We start from the raw sequence: 19,579 nt of genomic DNA, 5'->3' as shown, positions 1-19,579 counted from the left end.
TCATCGTCGTATATCGTAATTGGTCAAAGATGCATTTATATTTCTATTTGGGCGTTAAAGTACCCCATTAAATGAAAAGAAAATAAAAAAAAATAAAAATTAAGAAACAAGTTGCAGGAAACGAAATCAAATACCCCTGAATGAAACTAAATTTGTATGAAGAGATGTTGGCTGAAAAGAGAATGAAATTTTATATAGATAAATATAATATATTTTTTATAAAAAACATCAGTCGTGAGCATGGTTTATGATATCAGGCAACATGATCACGCTGATTGGGGGAAAGATGAAAGAAAATTAGGAGTTAGACTCCGCAAATCTTTGTACATATTTTACATTGTGTGTGTTAAAGGACTCTCATAAGTCAAGTTTTAGTAGTTATTTATCGCACACAGATATAGCTACACATATTATTATATAATGGTTTCAGAAATCTTGCAGTAGCACACACTATATATTTGTTTTAAGAAGCCAAGAGGATGTGTATCGACACTCATAAATTTGACAAGTTTAATGAAAAGATCATTGTTTGGATTACATTCGAATTATGTTATGATACAATTATTCCATCTTGATAGCTAATCTTTATTTTCAAAATTGATGATGAAAACAACATATATTAGACAATTTAATTTAAACGAAACTGCAAGATTAGTATCAATAATACTTTCTTATATAAATCTTTGCTGTAAACATACATTTCATAACATATTTCTGACCTTGCATAAAATACTATTGAACATAAAACTCTTTTTTAAATAGTATTATTAGTTTTTTAATACAAATACTAATAAATAACAAGATCTCACTTTTTCTCATTTACAGGATAAACAAAATAGTAAATATAATATTATCTTAGGTAAATACAGAAAATATATAAATCAGTTATTCTGCTATAGCTTATTATTATAGTTTACTTTTATTTGCATTCTGTATTTAGGCAATAATACATGTAAGAAAATGCTACTATATAGATGTCAATAATAAATTTTTAAATTATTATGTACACATTTTGATCACAGATACAGCAAAGCTTACATATTGTCTTCCCATTAATGATAAGCATAACTTACTTGGCAAAATCAAATGAAGAAAGTAATTTTTGATTAATGTTACAATTTTGAATAACATGTACTAGTAAACATAATAATTGAGTGACGAATGCATCCTTGCCTTCTGAAAACAAATTTTCTCCCTGTAAATCATGAATTACATGTGAGGTAATACATATAGTAAGCACAATGTGGATTGTGTCGCCAAACAGTAATATTGTTCCACATAACATTTAATTGTGTTAGTAAATATTGTTAAGAAATAAATATTATCTTAACAAATTATAATAGTGTCATTTACCCTCATATAATTTTTAATTAAGATTTAGTTTTAAACATTATAACAAAATATAAAATACTATAAAATTTGTTTATAAATTATTTATTATATTGCAACTTAAAAATAAACATTAAAAGTTTGTTAAAGTTTGCACAATAATACATGTAAATATAATTATGTAAATATTTTTGTTATATTTTGTATCATACACATTAAAAGTTATGATATTTAAATATTCTCTAGTAAACAGAACATGATAATATTGGCAATCTTATACCCAATATAGTGTTATTAAAAACTTTGTTAACTATAATCTTACTTTTTATTTCTACATTAAATTATTCCATATAATTTTATTCAATATTTTAAGAAATCACTTGAATATATTTATCTATTTATCTTTGTACATCGGTAGTATGAACGCGTTAAAGGAACAGTAATACATTTAATTAATAAAAAAGATCTAAAAATATTTTCTAAAGAAAGTATAGAATACATAAAATATAAATTTAAATAATTTAATAATATGAGGTATACCCATTGTTTTTATCTGAAAATATCATTGATATAAATATACCTACTTTTATTGCTCATTGCCATTTAAGAAAAAAAAACTAGAATGTTTTAATTCCTGAAAATACAAAATATAAAAATTCTAATTATTTATGTATTTTATAAGCATTATTGTATCGATAATAGCTATAACAATCATATGAAAAACAAAATATTTATACAATAAATTCTGTAAAGTTGACATTTTCCCTATAATTCAAAAATAACTAATTAAGCAAATAACCTAAGTTGCCAAGTCAAAGGGATCTTATCTTTGTAAATATGTATCTTTCCATTTAACAATTTACTGTTTTTCTTTCATAATTTACTAAAACAAAAAGACAAATAAAATACAGAAATATTTTATAGTGTTGAGCGAGAAAATCTGCTTCCAATTTTATATATCAATATAAGGCTGGGCTAAACGTTGATAGAGTATCAACAGCTTATGAAGATGTTAATGCTACTGTTGATGACTTATTTCAGGTAAGAACTTAGTTCGGCAAACAATGAATTGTTCCATTAATTCATGATGTGCTTCTAGCCGTTCAATACAATGTAGACACGCTGTTTTAGGTAATGGATCATTCATGTCTACCTGTATGACAAAAGTAAAAAATTTAATGTCTAGAAATTAAATATATAATATTCATTACTATTATTACTACTATTACATAAAGTAACATAAATCATTATAATACAGTACGTTATAATTGTAAATTAATTATTGTTTACAAGTTACAATTCTCAAGAGTACATAAAAAAAAATAAAGAATTATAATATCAATAGTCTTAACTAAGCAGTCCTACAGAATATATGCAAAATGTGAAAGTTCACTTAAAAGTACGATAAATAAAATTTTGTAATTTAGGATAACAAAAAATGATTTTACCACAATTGGAAGATAAGCATTTATTTTTTCAGCGAGCTTCATTCTCTCACCCTCTTCGCCGTATATGTGAATCACGAAACGGTTCATTTTACTACAAAGTCTGCATATGAATCCCGTGATCACAGCTTTATCGGTACTACCCATTTTGAATGTTTAATAAAATTTATTTTCTATAGTGTGGCACTTCCCGACACCTTATGCTCTGACACATATGTCAAAAATATCGCACGTAAAATTACTTATCCTATAAAATCTCATAAGATATTATGCTTCCTTCAACATTAAGTTTGTTTATCATAGTTCTGAACAACTGGCGCTACCAACTGATATGCATGTAGAAAAGCGACATCAGCGCTTCAAGTGACGGACACATGATATTAAAATTACTTGAAGTTCTCAATTCTCAAGAGTATAGTTTCGAGATCCTACTACCTGCACTGTATTCTACTGTACTTTACTACTCTTGCTGACTATACATATTAGATTATACTTTATTTCATGAGAGAACCGTACTAACTTGCGCAACTCGACTGACTCAGGTGACCTCCCTACCACTTGTTTTATCCTACCATGATTTGCTTTCTATTTCGTCGGTCATATACATGGTGGATAATAGTATGTTAATACAGAATAAAAATAATAATGTAAAAAGTATACAAGATTCTTGCTCACCAGGTATACACGACCATCATCACGAATGTTGCAAATGCGTATGCGCATTTCTCGCAGTTACAAAGCGTATTAGAACCAGTTAAAGCAGATCTGCGCAGTTCAAACGAAAACTCATCATTTGGAATTACGGTTCTCTTATAAAATAAAAATATATTCTTTTTATCATTATATATTATTCATACAAACCACGATGCATTCTTTTAATAAAATAAAATTAAGTACATTATGATTCTTATATGTACTTAAAAAATTGAATTTGAAACTGATTAATACTTTATTAATCAAATATTGTAATAAGTCTTAAAGGTTATAGATATTTTATAAGTTAAATATTAATAGATCTATTTATTATCTAAATTAATATTTATTGTTTGTTAATTAAAAATAATTTCTGTTGAAAATTATAATATTTCATGAGATTAGACATAATTTATACAAACAAATTAAAATAAATTTTCATTTTTGTATAGTCTTAATTCAGTACTTTTTACTTTATTTTAAATTTGTGAAATTTGTAGTACTATTTATTATTAGATCTATTACATTACTTACTTTTTAATATTTCTACTTTTTCTTTAATGCATTTATTGATTATTATTGATAAAATAATGTTATGTATACATATTTTATGTATAGAAATATGTATTTGTTGTTATTATTATTGTTAGTATGATTGATATATTTATTTAACTACTACAAATAAATACGTACATTTATAATAAAGTGAATAGCTAAAAGAAGACGATGTATAATATAATAAAATTGAAGTATAAGTTTGCTTATATAATGTGGAAACGAAAATGTTAAAGTTAAATATTTTTTTGACAATAGTTTTGTACTTTCTACGTCATTTAGCATTTAAAATTTTAAACATAAGCATTTTAAATGTCATATTGTTTTAATAAAATATGGCGGCGATCAGCTGTCTTCTGTCATAATGACATTTATATCTATAATTAAAAGTTTAAATATTTATAAAATTATTTGTACAGGGATATTCGTGGACTGCAATAATAGCGAGAAATTTTGTCTCGTTCATTAAATTAAGTTATATAGGGACAAAGGATTCTTCAGAAAAAAATTGCATATGTATTGTTAATCATCTGAAGTAAGCAGCAAGTGAACGCAGCTGCGTAAAAAAGCAATATGGTGACTAACGAATTAATCAACTGTTGAGGATAATCAAGAATACAAATGTTTAATAATATTAATAATTTTTTGAATGGACGGTGGTAAAATTGAGTGATGAACTTAACGTGATTAAAAGCCTTTCAGAGGCTAAAGAGAGGAAACCATGTGCGATGTGTGTGTTGACTTTCACGACCTTCTACTCTCCTGTAAGCAAAATGTGTACAATACCTTTCATGTTAACCTATTATACTACGTTGCATGTAGCAAACTTTCATTTTTAGCAATATCAAATAATAATTTAATATATGCCATCTAAGAATAATTTGTTGCAGAAGAAGCATCGAATTTGTATTTACATACAACTATGATTATCAGATTTGTTTTTCAATATTGTATTGCATAACCTTGCTACTTCTATATGATTTTAAGGCATAATAATTGATGCATGAATTGTATTTTAAAATTTAGATATGTAACTTAACATTGTATACAAGTATGCTACATTTTTAAGTCGTATTTAATAATAAAATTGTACGACATACTAAAGTAGACAAATCATTTTAAGATGAATTAGAAACTGAAAAAATGATTTATAAACATCTTGTTAAGTTTATCCATTTATTGTTTAATTTCTTATCTATAATTTACATTTAGATGATGACAGATCATCAAAGGAACAAGATGGATTGACAATACTTTGTATTTCGGATATGGATACAACGCTACACTATGTTAATCAATGGGTACAAAGGTCTGATTCCACTTTAATTTCATATATGTAAAATAAACATTTATAGTAGAGCTATTAGGATATTTAATATAATCACTTTATTTATTACTCTGAAAGAATTTTTGTCTTTACTTTTTTAGACAATGTATGTGCTGTTATCGTGAAATTAAAAATTTTGATCGGTTTATACGCCTGACTCAAAGTGTTGTATTGTGTTCATTACAACAATTACAACTTATACAACAAAATGGACAACAAACGAATGTTGGGAAAGTATCATCCAAAGATGAAAAAGAAGAAAAGACAGATGAAGCTAAGGCAGAGAATACAGATTATACAGAAACAGAAACACAAATGAAACAAAACTGGTCTCAGCAGGATAGAGAAAAATTATTTCATTTACTTTCAAAAATATTTTTATTAAATTTCCCTCTTTATATTGCAATGAAACATGGTGGTGCGATTAATCCATTAGCTCCAGTAAAAGTAATATCATATTTTATTATAGAAAGTATCTTTACTTAATGATAAATATGTACATTACTTCTCATTTTTTTAAAGGATGAAGGAGGGTATTGTGAACCTCATGATCCAGAAGTACCAGCTCCTTTAATTAGGGCAGTTTCTATTTTTTGTCATCAAGGTGGCTTCAATTTAATGTCTGCTTGTTTTGATATGAAAAATACATTACCTGTTAGCCTTGCACACTCCATGGTTGCAGTGATTTGTAATTTAAAACTTTGGTTAAATTATGGTAGTGTTATTCAGCTTTTTATACCATTGCGTAGTCGTGTTATGAAATATATGTGTCGCTTAGGAGATAAAGAATTACGCACACCAGCAGTTAGAACAATGGCAGGTAAATATTAAAATGAAAATCACGTTAGTATTTTCATAAGTATATTTTTGTTTGTATTTAAATTAATAATTTATTAAATTTAGATTTTATGTGGAGTGCTGTAAAAGATCCTATTGATGCTGTTTTACCAAGTTTTGATCGTGATGGATTGGATCTAGCGTTTAAATATTTTACTAGTACAACTTTAACTATGCGACTAGCAGGAATAGCTCAGATAAATGCTCATATCACTGCATTCAATGAACTTTGTAATAGTGAAACTGTTGCTGAAGTGGAACAAGTGGGCCATGCACTGGCTGCTTGGTTAACTGAAAATAATATAATAGCTCATATATTTGGACCAAATTTGCACGTAGAAGTTATTAAACAAAGTCACATTGTACTAAGTTTCTTAGCTATGGAAGGCAGAATTACTTGTTCAGATATGGATACTATGTGGCAAGCTGCGCAATTAAAACACTGTGGACGCCCAGTATATGATTTATTGGCACCCTTAGTAAAGCATTTGGCTCCTACTCCAGTTTTACATTTGTACTCTTTATTAGGAAAATTAGAGCCAAAGGACCACACAGAACAAAGTTTATTTCTGGCATCTGCCTTGATAAAGTTTATTTGGACAGCGGGTGGATCAGGTTATCCAAGAGGTTTGTCTATAAAAAATCGAGACATTTTAAGAGGTACTAGTGGTATTGGTGGTAGCAGTACTAGTGATCCTAGTGGTATAGATGGAAGTAGTCCAGATGAAGATGAAGAGGAACCTAGTCCTGCACCATCAGAGGGACCTTCACCAAGAAAACAAGCGAGACGTGATAGTAGTGATGGAGAAGGTATGTTACATAGAAAAGTATATCCTTTCTATTACTTTTGAACATCTATAATCAGAACCTGAATATTAATAGGTCCTTTCAAAGCAAAAGGTGGTATTGGTACAGCAGTTGTGCAAACAACATTAAACGAAACAGAAGATTCTACAGTGGATAAGTCTGAATGCCTTGTTGAATCAATGAAAATTTCTACATGTAGTATACAAGATATGAAAGAGAAACAAAGTGGCTCAGATGTGGAAGCTGATACAGAAAAATCAAATGCAGAAGAAACCGTTGCAGTTGAGAAAAGAAAAAGAAAAGTATTACGGAAAAGGAAAAAGCCACAAAAGCGTTCATCAGCTACTGTGGATAAAACATTGGAAGATATTGTTAATCAAGAAAATAATACAAAAACTAAAGATTTAATGTTGGACATGAAAAATAGAGCCGAAGATGTTTTAAATAGTACTTTGGATAGTGGCGGATTAGTTTCTATCGATGATCCAAAAGGTGTTGACGCGTTGGATCGTGCTAAGCAACAGGCGATGGCCTTAGACTCAAGTGATCAGCAAGTCCCGACAACTGCTGCAATTTTAAGAAGAGCTAATAAACACAAATATATGTCATTAGTAGGTCACAATGTGGATCGAGCTCCCGATTCTGCGGATACCTCACACGACGAAGATGACAGCGATGTAGCTGGTGTACTCGCTGCAGCAGACGGACCTGGTGCTGTTATATCTGAGCTCGCCGGTTTAGTACATGCTACAGGCCCGACGTTTCTACCTTCTGGTTTAGATGAAATGCTATCAGATGAAGAAGCGTACTCGTATAGCAGTAGAATATCGAACAAAAGTGAAAAAAATATGGCAGACTTTGATGGAGAAGAGAGTGGTTGCGAAGAAGAACTAGCACAATTAGCTGCACGTCATTTAACAGCGATACAAATGCAAGCTTATCATCCCCATCATTCTCATCCGTCAATGACGATCAGACGATCCGTTTGTCGTCCTCCACAAGTAAGAAGTATTCGGCAGACGGTAACACGAGTCAGTTCACAATTCAATTTGGACACTGTTTGCAAACCTGGAAATACATTATTGTGGGATTTGTTGCAAGATGATAAAATTGGTCAGTTAGGAGAAGGTTTAGCATTAGAAGCTGAGAAAGCTTTGTGTAACCTTCTTTGTTTCAACGTTGATCGGTTAATACCTATGAAATTCATAGAAGGTTGTTTAGAAAACTTGGCTACCAATCGTTCTGTGGTCGTATCTTTAAGATTATTGCCTAAATTATTCGCCAGTTTTCAACAATTTGGTGCAATGGATGCGCACACAATAACTACGTGGGCAGATCGTGAACGTGGAATGATGAAACACTTTTTTAATAATCTAAAAACCTACACTAATACTGGGCCGAAAAATGGGTTATATTCTCATCAAACAGAAATACAAGTTCGATTACAGTTTTTATCCTCGATATTTTCACCTCTGGGTTCACCTGATTGTTTCCGTTTAAGTCTCGAACAAGTGGATATATTATGGCAATGTTTATCGCAAGATCCAACTTGTGCCGATGAACTGTTCAGTTGGTTACTCAGTCAAGCAAAATCAACGGAACAACACGCTCTCGCAATGGATACACTTAAACACTTGTGTATGCGTAAATTGCCAAGTTTGCCACCCGAAACGATTAGTATGACTGGTCTTAGTCTTTTTCAACAGTTGTGCAATTTGGCTCGTTTAGCAGCTGAACATTTGGATAGACCTCTAAGAGATGTGGATTCAGTTGGTATGGATTTCTTATGGAGAATTGCCTTGAAAGCTAAAAGCACGGATGTTAGCATGGCAGCTATACAATATTTGAACGGATATTATATGTCCAGACAATTAACCCAAGAAGCAGAATTTGTTTCACAATGTATGACGCATCTCGCCGCAGCTAGTGCCGATCTGGAAACGAATGAGGAAGCTAGTTTACGTTGCATACAAAGAGCTTTGTTATTATTGAGAACACATTTGGAAGCTTTTCGAAAGCGGTACGCCTATCATTTACGTCGCTGGATATTGGAAGGTAGAGGTGCTGGTAGCCATGTAGCTATGAATACATCAGAGAAGGGTCAGCAGTTAAGAATATTCGTACAACCTGCTGGAATTCCTGAAAAAACAAGCTTCACCCTTTTTAGTACTGACTACGTTGCTGACTTGAGAGCCGAAGTTGCTAAGTGGTGGGATGATACTCAAAATAATCAAGAAAAGTCATCGTCCACTACGAATTCAAGTCAGAATAATAGCTCAGTATTAGGGTCACTTTTAACTGATGGGCCAATTAGAATGATTACGCAAGGTCAAGAATTAACTATTGATTTCGATGAAAAAACACTGCAGGAAATGGGTTTTAAGGATGGCCAACTAGTATTCATTTCTCCTGGCGCTAGTCGAGCTAATGGTACAGGTAGATGTAATAAACGAGATGTGGATTCGCCCTCTCTTTTGCCACCACCACCTCGAGAGTCTTTACCGACCTTGTTATTATTGCGACCACAATATTTTGAACAGTTATTTACGCTGATGAGAACATTGAGTGCTATGAAAACCGTAGTTAAAGGAGGTCAAGAAATTCCACATACTAAGGCACAAGTACTTTCAAGAAGAGTTTGGGATACATTAACTTTGTTACCAACTAGTCCTACTTTATTAAGAGGTTTCCAAAAATTAGGAGAAGCTACATTGCCGGAATTGTTAGACCCTGCTAGCCCTCAGAAATTGATGTATTCTTTATATATAGTGGAATCTCTAAGTAGACGTAGTACAACAAGTCAACCTTCCATTGTGAACCCCACTACAACCACTAACGAGAACGAAGGGGACACGGACGATAACCACGAAGACAAAGAAAAAGATGTATCTTGGTCTACGTTGTTCGTTCAACACGGGGGTTTACGTCATTTGTTCGATATCTTTATGTCTGGATGTTTGGAACAGGGAGATGGTAGTGAGTGGCAGCAGGACTGTCTTGCTAGTTTGCTAAAACAACTGTGTTATTTAGGTGTCGTTAAAGAAGACAAGAAACGAAGCAAAGCAGATAAATTGCTTGTACCTAAATTGAGCGAAGCGATGCTCTCAATGATGAACGTAGAAGCCGTTATGTCACGAATAACAAATATATTAAACGAAGCATCTTTACCTAGAGATCCAAATCATTACAAAACAGGACTTTTTGGGAGATCCCAGGTTATCCACTATACTATGGCTCTACTAGTTTGTTGGGTACATAGCGATGAAACAGTCAGACAGTATCTTTTCTCATCTCCACAACCTTTTGGAAAGACTTGGTTAAGGAGATTAGTATTGGAAGATCCAGAACCTGCAGTGAGAAGAGAAGTTTGTACAGCATTGTACAGATTATGCTTGGGCACTACAGGATCTGAAGATGACAACTCTGATAGTTCCAGTTTGATTGTACCAATGTTAAACACATTATTAGAACATCTTGTCATTGCAGAAGCAATGCAACCTTCTCATCGTAAACCAGATTTACCATTGCACCTACATCCAGTGCTTGATGATGGAAAAGAACCATATGGACCTGCTTGCAGAGATTACTTTTGGTTGGTTTGTCGATTGGTTGATTCCCTTCCAGAAGAAGCTATCAAAGAAGGTTCAGATGATTCTAATGTAACGATAGATCTAGAAGCTCTAGCCATAAGAGTAATTGACTCTGTTTTAAACAGAGAACATCTCGAAACACGTCATAATACAGTGGAAGACGACGGTTTAGTTGGATTGTTAAATCTCACTTGCAACATTATGACGCATAACCCACCTTGTAAACAAGGAAAAATCGGGCAAAATCTACTTCACGAAGTGTTTGATTTTCTGTTTGCATTGCCGAATCCCCGATCGAAACATGTTCCAAAATGTAAAAGTCAAGTTTCCAGATCGGCAGCTTTTGATCTCTTAGTTGAACTTGTAAAATCCGCTCCCGACAATTACAAGATTCTTCATGAAAAATTGTTAGCTCAACATAAACCTGGTCCCCATTCTCCGTATCCATGGGATTACTGGCCACATGAAGATGGACGTTCCGATTGTGGATATGTGGGATTGACAAATTTAGGTGCCACCTGTTACATGGCCAGCTGTATGCAACATTTGTACATGATGCCACAAGCACGTGTTTCTATATTAGGCGCTGACTGTAATCGGGCAAATAAGCATCAACTGACCTTACGAGAACTGCAAAGAATGTTTGCCTATCTTTTAGAGTCTGAAAGGAAAGCATATAACCCTCGAAGTTTTTGTCGTGTGTACACAATGAATCACGAGCCTCTTAATACTGGAGAACAAAAGGATATGGCTGAGTTTTTCATAGACCTTGTATCTAAATTGGAAGAGATGACATCGGATTTGAAAAATTTGGTAAAGACATTATTCTGTGGTGTGATATCTAATAATGTTGTGTCATTAGATTGTGAACATGTAAGTAGAACACTTGAAGAATTTTATACTGTTCGCTGTCAAGTGGCTGACATGAGGAACCTTTATGAAAGTTTAGATGAAGTTACAGTTAAAGATACTTTAGAAGGGGATAATATGTACACGTGTTCACAATGTGGCAAAAAGGCAAGAGCAGAAAAGAGAGCATGTTTTAAAAAATTACCACACATACTGTGTTTTAACACAATGAGATATACGTTTAACATGGGAACCATGCTAAAAGAAAAAGTCAATACCCATTTTAGTTTTCCATTAAGGCTAGATATGTCTGGATATGTTGAGAAGAAACTTATGCCACAACATTATCAGGAAGAGAAGAAAGCGTCTGAAAAGAAAAAATCTGAAAGTGACTGTCAAACAGGGTTGGGTAATGATGAAGAAGGAGAAATGGAACATTATCAGTATGATTTAATTGGTGTAACAGTTCATACTGGTACAGCAGATGGTGGGCACTACTACAGTTTCATCAGAGATCGTACCTCTCCTAATAAAGATAAATGGTTTTTATTCAACGATGCTGAAGTTAAACCATTTGATCCCAATCAAATAGCAGCAGAATGTTTTGGAGGAGAAATGACTAGCAAGACATATGACTCTGTTACAGATAAATTCATGGATTTCAGTTTTGAGAAAACTAATTCTGCATATATGCTTTTTTATGAATGGTGCGCTGATCTCGGTGATCAAGCAAAGGAAGAGGAAGCTACGGTTTCTAGCCCCAATGGACGACAGTGTTCTTCATTAGTTTACAAAAATACTAACAAACTACCACCTTTAGAGCTGAATAAGGAGCTGGAAGATTGGATATGGCAAGACAATATGCACTTTCTACAAGATAAAAACATATTTGAACATACATACTTCACATTTATGTGGCAAATATGTGGTTACATACCACAAACATTGCTATCCGTACAGCCTGACATAACGGAGATGTCAGCAGACCTTTCAACGTCATTTTTTATGGAAACCTTCATTCACGCTAAAGAAAAACCAACTATGGTACAATGGGTGGAATTATTAACAAAACAGTTCAATGGTTCAGCTGGTGCATGTGCTAGATTTCTTGAAAGGATGGCTGGAGATTCATGGTGGCCAATTCAAATTCTAGTCAAGTGCCCTAATCAAATGGTAAGACAAATGTTCCAAAGGCTATGCATTCATGTGATACAACGATTGCGCGCTACTCAAGCACCTTTATATCTTCTTTGCGATGAAGAAAACGACATAAATACTGTCGGCACGCGATCATGCGTTACAAGATTCGTAAGAATGCTTTTGTCCCTGATGGAACACGCGAAACAACATTTAAAACACCTTACTGAATATTTCAGTTTTTTATATGAATTTAGCAAAATGGGCGAGGAAGAAACATTATTTTTAATAAGGGTACAAGCTATATCAACTATGGTGAACTTCTATCTTGGACATAAAACACACGAATTCGTTGATGCGGTTAGCGAAGAAGAAGAAGAAGAGGAAATAGTTGCCGTGCCAACAGAAAAGTTGAGACCTGCTTCTCTAGATAAAATGATAACTTTGATAGCAACTTTGGTTGAACGTAGCAGGGGACCTGATCATAGGTAACGATACAACTTTTTACAGTTCTACCTAACATATAAATACACATGTCATATTGTATTTTTTTAATGTTTTAGACTAGCACTATCTCCAGCAGATCTCAGTGCTGTGGCAGGAGGTAAAGGATTTCCTTTTTTGTATCAACAAACACGAGATGTTATTAATCTCAATCAGACACGAAATTTGATACAGTCTTTATGTCGCTGGAACGATAGATTAGCTATACATATTATTACCATGATATTTCAAGCTATAACAAAACATACCGATGTATGCCAGCCATTTTTCAAACTTCTAACGTTGTTAACGGAGAGTTCAGGGCCAAGTGGATTGCCTTGTATGACTCAATTAATTTTGGGTAGAGTATGGGAAGCAGCTAGAGTTGCGCCACATGGTGCATTGGAATGGCTAGCTTTAGCTGTGACAAGAAGCAAGCTTGCACATGCTTGGGTGTTACAAGGATTAGACACCTGGCTACAACATTTTTTATTGGAACATTCAAATCAAAGAGTTCGCTCCGCAGCTGCTTTTCTCCTTGTATCGCTGGTTCCATCGACTCATTTTAGACAGGGTTATCGCAGTGCTCATAGATTAGGTTTAGGATGCAATACGTCTAGAGAACTACAACTATCATCGGAAGCCACGTTAATTTTACATCAAATATACACAGCGCTTTTAAGATTATTACAACCCGCAAGACATTATATCGATATACAAACTCATGGTACAATGAAACTCACTGCCTATTTTGCATTGCTCACGTATTGTGTTGTGTCCAAGACAGAGAAATTAATGGTAAGTGTGACATTATGCGTCACAATTTAATAACATCGCTATAAAATATTTGTTTCCAGTTTGGACAATATCTGAATGATTTATGGACACTTTTTCATCCAAAACTTTCTGAGCCTAGCATTCCAGTGCATCATAATAAACAAGCTGTATTACTGTTTTGGTATCACGTTTGTTCTGATTGTCCAGAAAATGTTGCTCTCATACTTCATAATCCACACATAACTAAAAATATTGCATTTAACTATATATTGTAAGTGTCAGTTCTTTTTGTACCGGTACTAGTTAGAAAACTTTTTAAATTCATATCTGTTTTACAGAGCTGATCACGAGGACCAGGATGTAGTATTATTTAATAGAGTAATGTTACCCGCTTACTACGGCTTATTACGACTTTGCTGTCAACAATCACGTACTTTTACAAGACAATTAGCTGCACATCAAAATATTCAATGGGCATTCAAAAATATTACACCTCATCCTACTCAGTATTCGACTGTAAGATTTAAATTCACTTATGGGTCATCCACTCTTTAAATTTTAATTTAAGAAAAGGGTAAAATATCTCGTGTCTATTACAGGCAGTGGATGAATTATTTAAATTAATGCAATTATTAGTTGCAAGACATCCCGATCAAACAGAACAAGAGGAAGCTGAGATTGCATCATTTAGAAGAGGAACGTTATCATCGTACTTACAAGGACTAGACGGGAGATCCTGTTGGGCTACACTTATTTCTGCATTTCGGTAATACTTTATAAAATCTTCATCTATTTCTTTATATACCATTTAACAACAAATGTTAATATGTACATTCGAGTGCAACGTTGTACTCGAATGTACTTATATATTTATTTATATATCAATATTTTATAGCATCCTTATCGAATCAGACGATGATCGCCTCTACGTTGTATATAACGGAGGATTAAGTATGGCTTTGGAAGCATTTCATATGTTGCATATCATGTATCATGAAGCAACAGCGTGTCACGTTGCTGGGGACTTAGCTGAATTAATAGCGATTATCGTGGAACTGGTACGATGTATCAGAACTGCCAGGGATGGACCCGATGCAAGAAACATATTAGCGAATTGCAAAGAATGGCCGGATATTTTACGAAAATTGGCAACGTTATTAAATACGTATAATCCTCCAGATATGCGAAATCTTGCTATAGATCTTCTGAAGGAACTCGTGATGCTTGTTCCTGCTGAAGCAATATTAATTTTAGCACCATTGCTATCACACTGCCATGCAGCTCTTCAAGAGTCTCATGCTGCTGTTCCGCCTGGTCCATATCTTCCACGAAGATCTACTCCTCCAGGAAAAATGCCTACGCGACCCGCCAGACCGATGGTTCAAATGGCAGTGCCACATTCGCAGCTGGAGGCATCGAAAGGAGTAGATCCAGAATATGATAATGCTTTGCTTGAATTTTATTTACCATATCATGAACTCATTGATGTAATGTGCAGATTAGCAATCAATAACGATTGTATGACTGATACATTAGTTAATTTGAGCGCTATGTTAGGATTCGAAGGTAAAGATCATTTATTACTCAACATGTGTAAAGGTGATGATACTTTATAATGAAAACGTTTAATTACAGGTGTTCCATTGCACTTAGCTTTGTTCCCTAGATTATGGTTAGACGTTCATGCTGCTACACACATAGACAGAAAACATATTGCATCCCTTCTTTGTTCTTCCTATACGGTGGATTACGTAGATGCTGTGTTACTAGATGAAAGATCTTCATTAGGAATACCAGCAATTCATGCCTTTTTTAAGACTTTCTTTCCTAAACTTGCTAACCACGTATTAACCGAGCAAACTTGTTTACTTATCGATAACTTAATTAAGTCGATGGTGGCAATGGTGGAAGCTGTAGATATTCAAGCGTCTGCGCACCGATTAACCGGGGATTTAAGAGCGTTGGCTCTTATCTATAGTAGTAGTACAAGACTGAAACCGCCAAGTAGTTTGTTACCAGCTTTAGAAACGCTACTATCTCGAACTAGGGCCATTAAAGTAAAAGATTCCAATCAACAGGAAGTAGAAGCTCCTACGAAGAAACGCAAATTCACCGTTAACGAGGATACCGAGACAACCGACAAAGAACTACATTTACCGATAAAAGAAATTAGTGAACAGAAAAATGTTTCCGAGATCAACGTTGAGAAGAAAGATAAAACCGAAACGAATGATATGACTTCTTCCGATTCTGGAGATGATAAAACCATATCAAGAAATACTATTCAAGCAGAAAATATTCCTACCAGTATCACCACGATATCCTCCAGTCTGATCGACACCGTGACGAGTAACAATTGTACGAATCAATTACGATGTTCGTTAACTAACGTTTCTTGGTTCGAAATGTTGGAAAAGACTATCATCGATCTGCAAACTATTGTGCAATTACAAACAAAAAGTAACTAATTCTGTACGTGTTTTTGAATGGTGCTTTGATCGTAGAAGCACATACTACAGGACTAAGTTCACGTGTAATTGTGTGGTTCTTTAAAATAACAGAACGAAAATTCAGTTCTACATTCAAGATTTAGATGGACAAATTTTAGTGCGTTTGTGTTCTACAAAAAGGGATGCATATATTACCGTGTATGTATCAAATGTAGGGATATGTGGGTACCCGGCCTCGGATTGAATCGGGTAAATTCGGACGGATTCGAGTAGTTCGACGATTACTTCGGTTGAAGTCGGAGAAAGTTTGACAATCTGGGACGAGATCTCGCTATATTCAAAGTTCAATTTGGATCTCTAGTTCACGTCCGAGCTCGTCTGACTTTTTCAGACTCGACTCGATACATTAGATTATCCGCATACCCCTAATCAAATGCAATTTATTTTCCAAATGTAGGTAAATAAGGTAGCTTTACTTACTTAAGTTATATTAACATATGGAAAAAGAAATCATTCATTGGGATTGAACAATTTTTATTTTACGTAATAAATGTTCGTTAGTGCTGTGAGATCACCTATCTCCAGGCAACGTTTGTGTACATTTTATGTGTACAGTAATATAAGCCGCCCAGTATTCTGTAACAGGAATTGCAAAATGCCTTGAGATAGTTTAAGAGATACAATTGTGAAAACTTTCTTGAAACTATAATTATTTTTCTATTCTTATTTCAACTTTTAGGGGTACTACAGGATTTTTTCAATCTTTCATAAAATATCAAATAATAGTATTTTTTGGTCAACTGTGTATGTTTAAATATTATTCACGTATTGCTCTACAAATTTCATTAATTTATCATTGTAATATACTCTTCATCGTATTTTTAACGTTTTCAAGTAATTAATCATGTAAGTTATATACGAGTGCAAATTTTTTATCGTACATTTTCTATCCGATATTTTTCAAACTAATTTACGCGTAAAATTATTCTCTCGTATCTGTTGTATACATAAACGAAAGATATTTATTTCTTCTCTTAAGTAAATAATTTCGATAGATTTAACTTCAATATCGGAAATGTATTGTGTTATGCTTTTAATTCTTTTCGGAAATTATACCTCGCATATCTTTCAAAGAATCTAGGAAAGTACAGCTTAAATTTAACTTCTGTTCAAATGAAGTTTTAACTACTTTCTGTACTATCATAATAAAACTTTTATTCGTAATCGTTAAAAATAAAAAATCATACTATTAGATTGGTAAAAAGCTCTTTTTCTTTGTTTAATAGTGAAAAATATAAGTATCTCACATCACAAATGAACAGTTGCGAAATTCTTGAAGATTCGTCATAAAGCAATCGAAGAATTATTCAAAGCTAGTTTTCTTGCAACATTTAATGAACAAAACTGAAAAACATATCTGTATAAATTTGTTACGTATGCGTTTGATTTATGTGTACTGCTTTATTGTATTTATTATTATTACATAGTAACCGTGCGCTATTAAAGAAAGAAAGATAAGTATATATGAATATATACATTACTTTTTGTTTCACTAACTCGTTTCGTAAACAAAGTGCTTTATCGTCATTTACCGAACAGTTTCGAATTCTTATATGTAAGAAGGAAATCAGTATGATTAAAATTTCATTTGTGATTTAACAATTTTTTTTTTTATTGAAGAAAACGCGAGCTAGAAGTTTTTTCAGCCTAGTTGTTCAGTAAAATAGTGTTCCCAGCAATAAACCACAGGTGTTTCAAGAAATACATTTTGTCAGTTCAATATAGTACTTACTTTGTATTAAATTCGTGTACAAACTCGCTATAGCCCTGTGCAGGGCCATATAACGAGACTGTATATCACAGACGTCAAAATATTCTGCTTTGATTAACCGATGAAATAATTTTCTTGAAATATTTCTCCCTTTAATAATAGAAATACTGTTTTACCAAACTCCGTAATTTAATACACCCTTTAAATATAAAGTCGTAATTTCTTGTATACGCTTAATACCTGCGTAAATGCACACGTACATAATAACGAGAAACATGTTTTCGTCATAACTGAGCTTATTGTCGGACAATGGCACTAAAGTAATAACTCGTCCACGTTAAAGGTTCAAGAATCATTACGTATGTTTTAAATTTTTATGATCTGATGTTACGAATTAACGAATGATTGACAAGCGAAAGCAGTGAATGTTAAAAGTAAAATTATATGGTGTTCTTGTGCGAGTTATCCGTTTCCTTGACATCTTAACGTTAATTAATTGACTAAATACCATGTCTAGGACAAGATTTTAGCTACTTACGAGATATATGTTTAAAAAAGAACAGGTTAAAGAATTAAATGTGACAGGAAATTTATAGTAGAATATAATGTGGCGATTTTTGAGAGCACTGTAAGATAAAACTATAGATTTTAAAAACTATCGTCGATGGCTACTATAACCGTTAATTAACTTTCGTAACGTGAATTTGATAAGTATTAACGACGAAAAGAAACGAAATCGTTGTTTGCAAGTGTGTTAATGTTATCCATTAAGAATTTCATTTTCTTAATGTTATATTAACATCATTTGTTAACAAATGTTGAAAAAAACGTAATACGTTTAATTTTACAGAAAACCAAGTGAGTATCCTGTGCGACATGATTAATAACGTGTAATATTTCAAATTGTATTTCTAATATTTGACGTATGTATTTGTGATGAAAATACTGTGATTAGTGATAGATCTATTCGCTGGTTTGCAACAAATACAAATATGACAAGCGTACTGTACACGCACACGTATTATAATGAATTTTCCACCAAATCAAATATTTTTAACTTTTCTGTGTCAAATAATCTATTGAGTTCGATGAAATCGTAAGTAATATGGTAACCAAAAAATTGAAAATAAGTAGAAGAACAAAAAAACGTAAGAATGTACGTTCACGTAAGACTACGCGCGAGAAAAGCATTTACATTTATTTTTTAATTATTAAAAGTGACGAATGCCTTTGTCTTATGAAACGTGTTTCAATAATCTCCATATTTATAAAAAAAAAAATGCGTGATAGGGCGCTTGTGCTTTCGAGTAATTAAATTCGGAGGTGGCTAAGACTGTATAAAAAAAAGGTAATAAATACTTCGAGCGCCCTATATTACTTTCATCACTCTATTAAATTTCCGAAAATATAAATACTTCTTCGCCAGATTTGTATCTCAAGCATGTGTTTACGTTTATGTATTCATTTGTATACTTATAAGGTGTATAGTTTTTGATCAAAGATAAATAAAGTCTTTTCATTTTAAATTT

General features: G+C 32.9%; 2 protein-coding genes across 4 annotated transcripts; one reads left to right on the top strand and one right to left on the bottom strand.

The window, feature by feature from the left end:
- Positions 1–1,418: 1,418 nt before the first annotated feature.
- LOC100879749 (uncharacterized) lies at positions 1,419–3,274 on the bottom strand. The gene is made up of 2 exons (XM_012289822.2): positions 2,778–3,274; positions 1,419–2,482 (listed from the first exon to the last, which is right to left on the bottom strand). Exons 1-2 carry the CDS (start codon positions 2,919–2,921, stop codon positions 2,348–2,350), a joined length of 279 nt encoding a protein of 92 aa, XP_012145212.2. The 5' UTR covers positions 2,922–3,274; the 3' UTR covers positions 1,419–2,347.
- Positions 3,275–4,452: 1,178 nt separating this feature from the next.
- Positions 4,453–19,576, top strand: puf (ubiquitinyl hydrolase 1 puf). 3 transcript variants are annotated; one of them, XM_012289828.2, is made up of 12 exons: positions 4,473–4,786; positions 5,235–5,331; positions 5,451–5,796; positions 5,872–6,169; positions 6,253–6,996; positions 7,069–13,057; positions 13,133–13,850; positions 13,910–14,100; positions 14,168–14,345; positions 14,429–14,595; positions 14,725–15,395; positions 15,465–19,576. In XM_012289828.2, the coding sequence occupies exons 1-12, from the start codon at positions 4,744–4,746 to the stop codon at positions 16,295–16,297; spliced, it is 10,275 nt and encodes a 3,424-aa protein (XP_012145218.2). In that variant the 5' UTR covers positions 4,473–4,743; the 3' UTR covers positions 16,298–19,576. The 3 variants fall into 3 exon arrangements, with proteins under 3 accessions (XP_012145221.2, XP_012145220.2, XP_012145218.2); XM_012289830.2 differs by lacking the exon at positions 15,465–19,576 and having other exon boundaries at positions 4,458–4,786; positions 14,466–14,595; positions 14,725–14,864; XM_012289831.2 differs by lacking the exons at positions 13,910–14,100; positions 14,429–14,595; positions 14,725–15,395; positions 15,465–19,576 and having other exon boundaries at positions 4,453–4,786; positions 14,168–14,306.
- The last annotated feature ends 3 nt before the right edge of the window (positions 19,577–19,579 follow it).

The sequence above is a fragment of the Megachile rotundata genome, chromosome 10 (assembly GCF_050947335.1).
Source record: "Megachile rotundata isolate GNS110a chromosome 10, iyMegRotu1, whole genome shotgun sequence".
NCBI lineage: Eukaryota > Metazoa > Arthropoda > Insecta > Hymenoptera > Megachilidae > Megachile > Megachile rotundata.
Note: the sequence above shows the minus strand (reverse complement) of the source record. Positions and strands in the feature narration are given on the sequence as shown.

What these genes read in the sequence shown, in the direction of transcription:
- LOC100879749 (XM_012289822.2), bottom strand. Translation starts at nt 2,921, where the DNA reads ATGGGTAGTACCGATAAAGCTGTGATCACGGGATTCATATGCAGACTT. An exon ending in ATGCTTATCTTCCAATTGTG is followed by an intron (nt 2,483 to 2,777) that starts GTAAAATCATTT and finishes TTTGTCATACAG; the next exon opens with GTAGACATGAATGATCCATT.
- puf (XM_012289828.2), top strand. Translation starts at nt 4,744, where the DNA reads ATGTGCGATGTGTGTGTTGACTTTCACGACCTTCTACTCTCCT. An exon ending in ATCCATTAGCTCCAGTAAAA is followed by an intron (nt 5,797 to 5,871) that starts GTAATATCATAT and finishes ATTTTTTTAAAG; the next exon opens with GATGAAGGAGGGTATTGTGA. An exon ending in TGATAGTAGTGATGGAGAAG is followed by an intron (nt 6,997 to 7,068) that starts GTATGTTACATA and finishes GAATATTAATAG; the next exon opens with GTCCTTTCAAAGCAAAAGGT.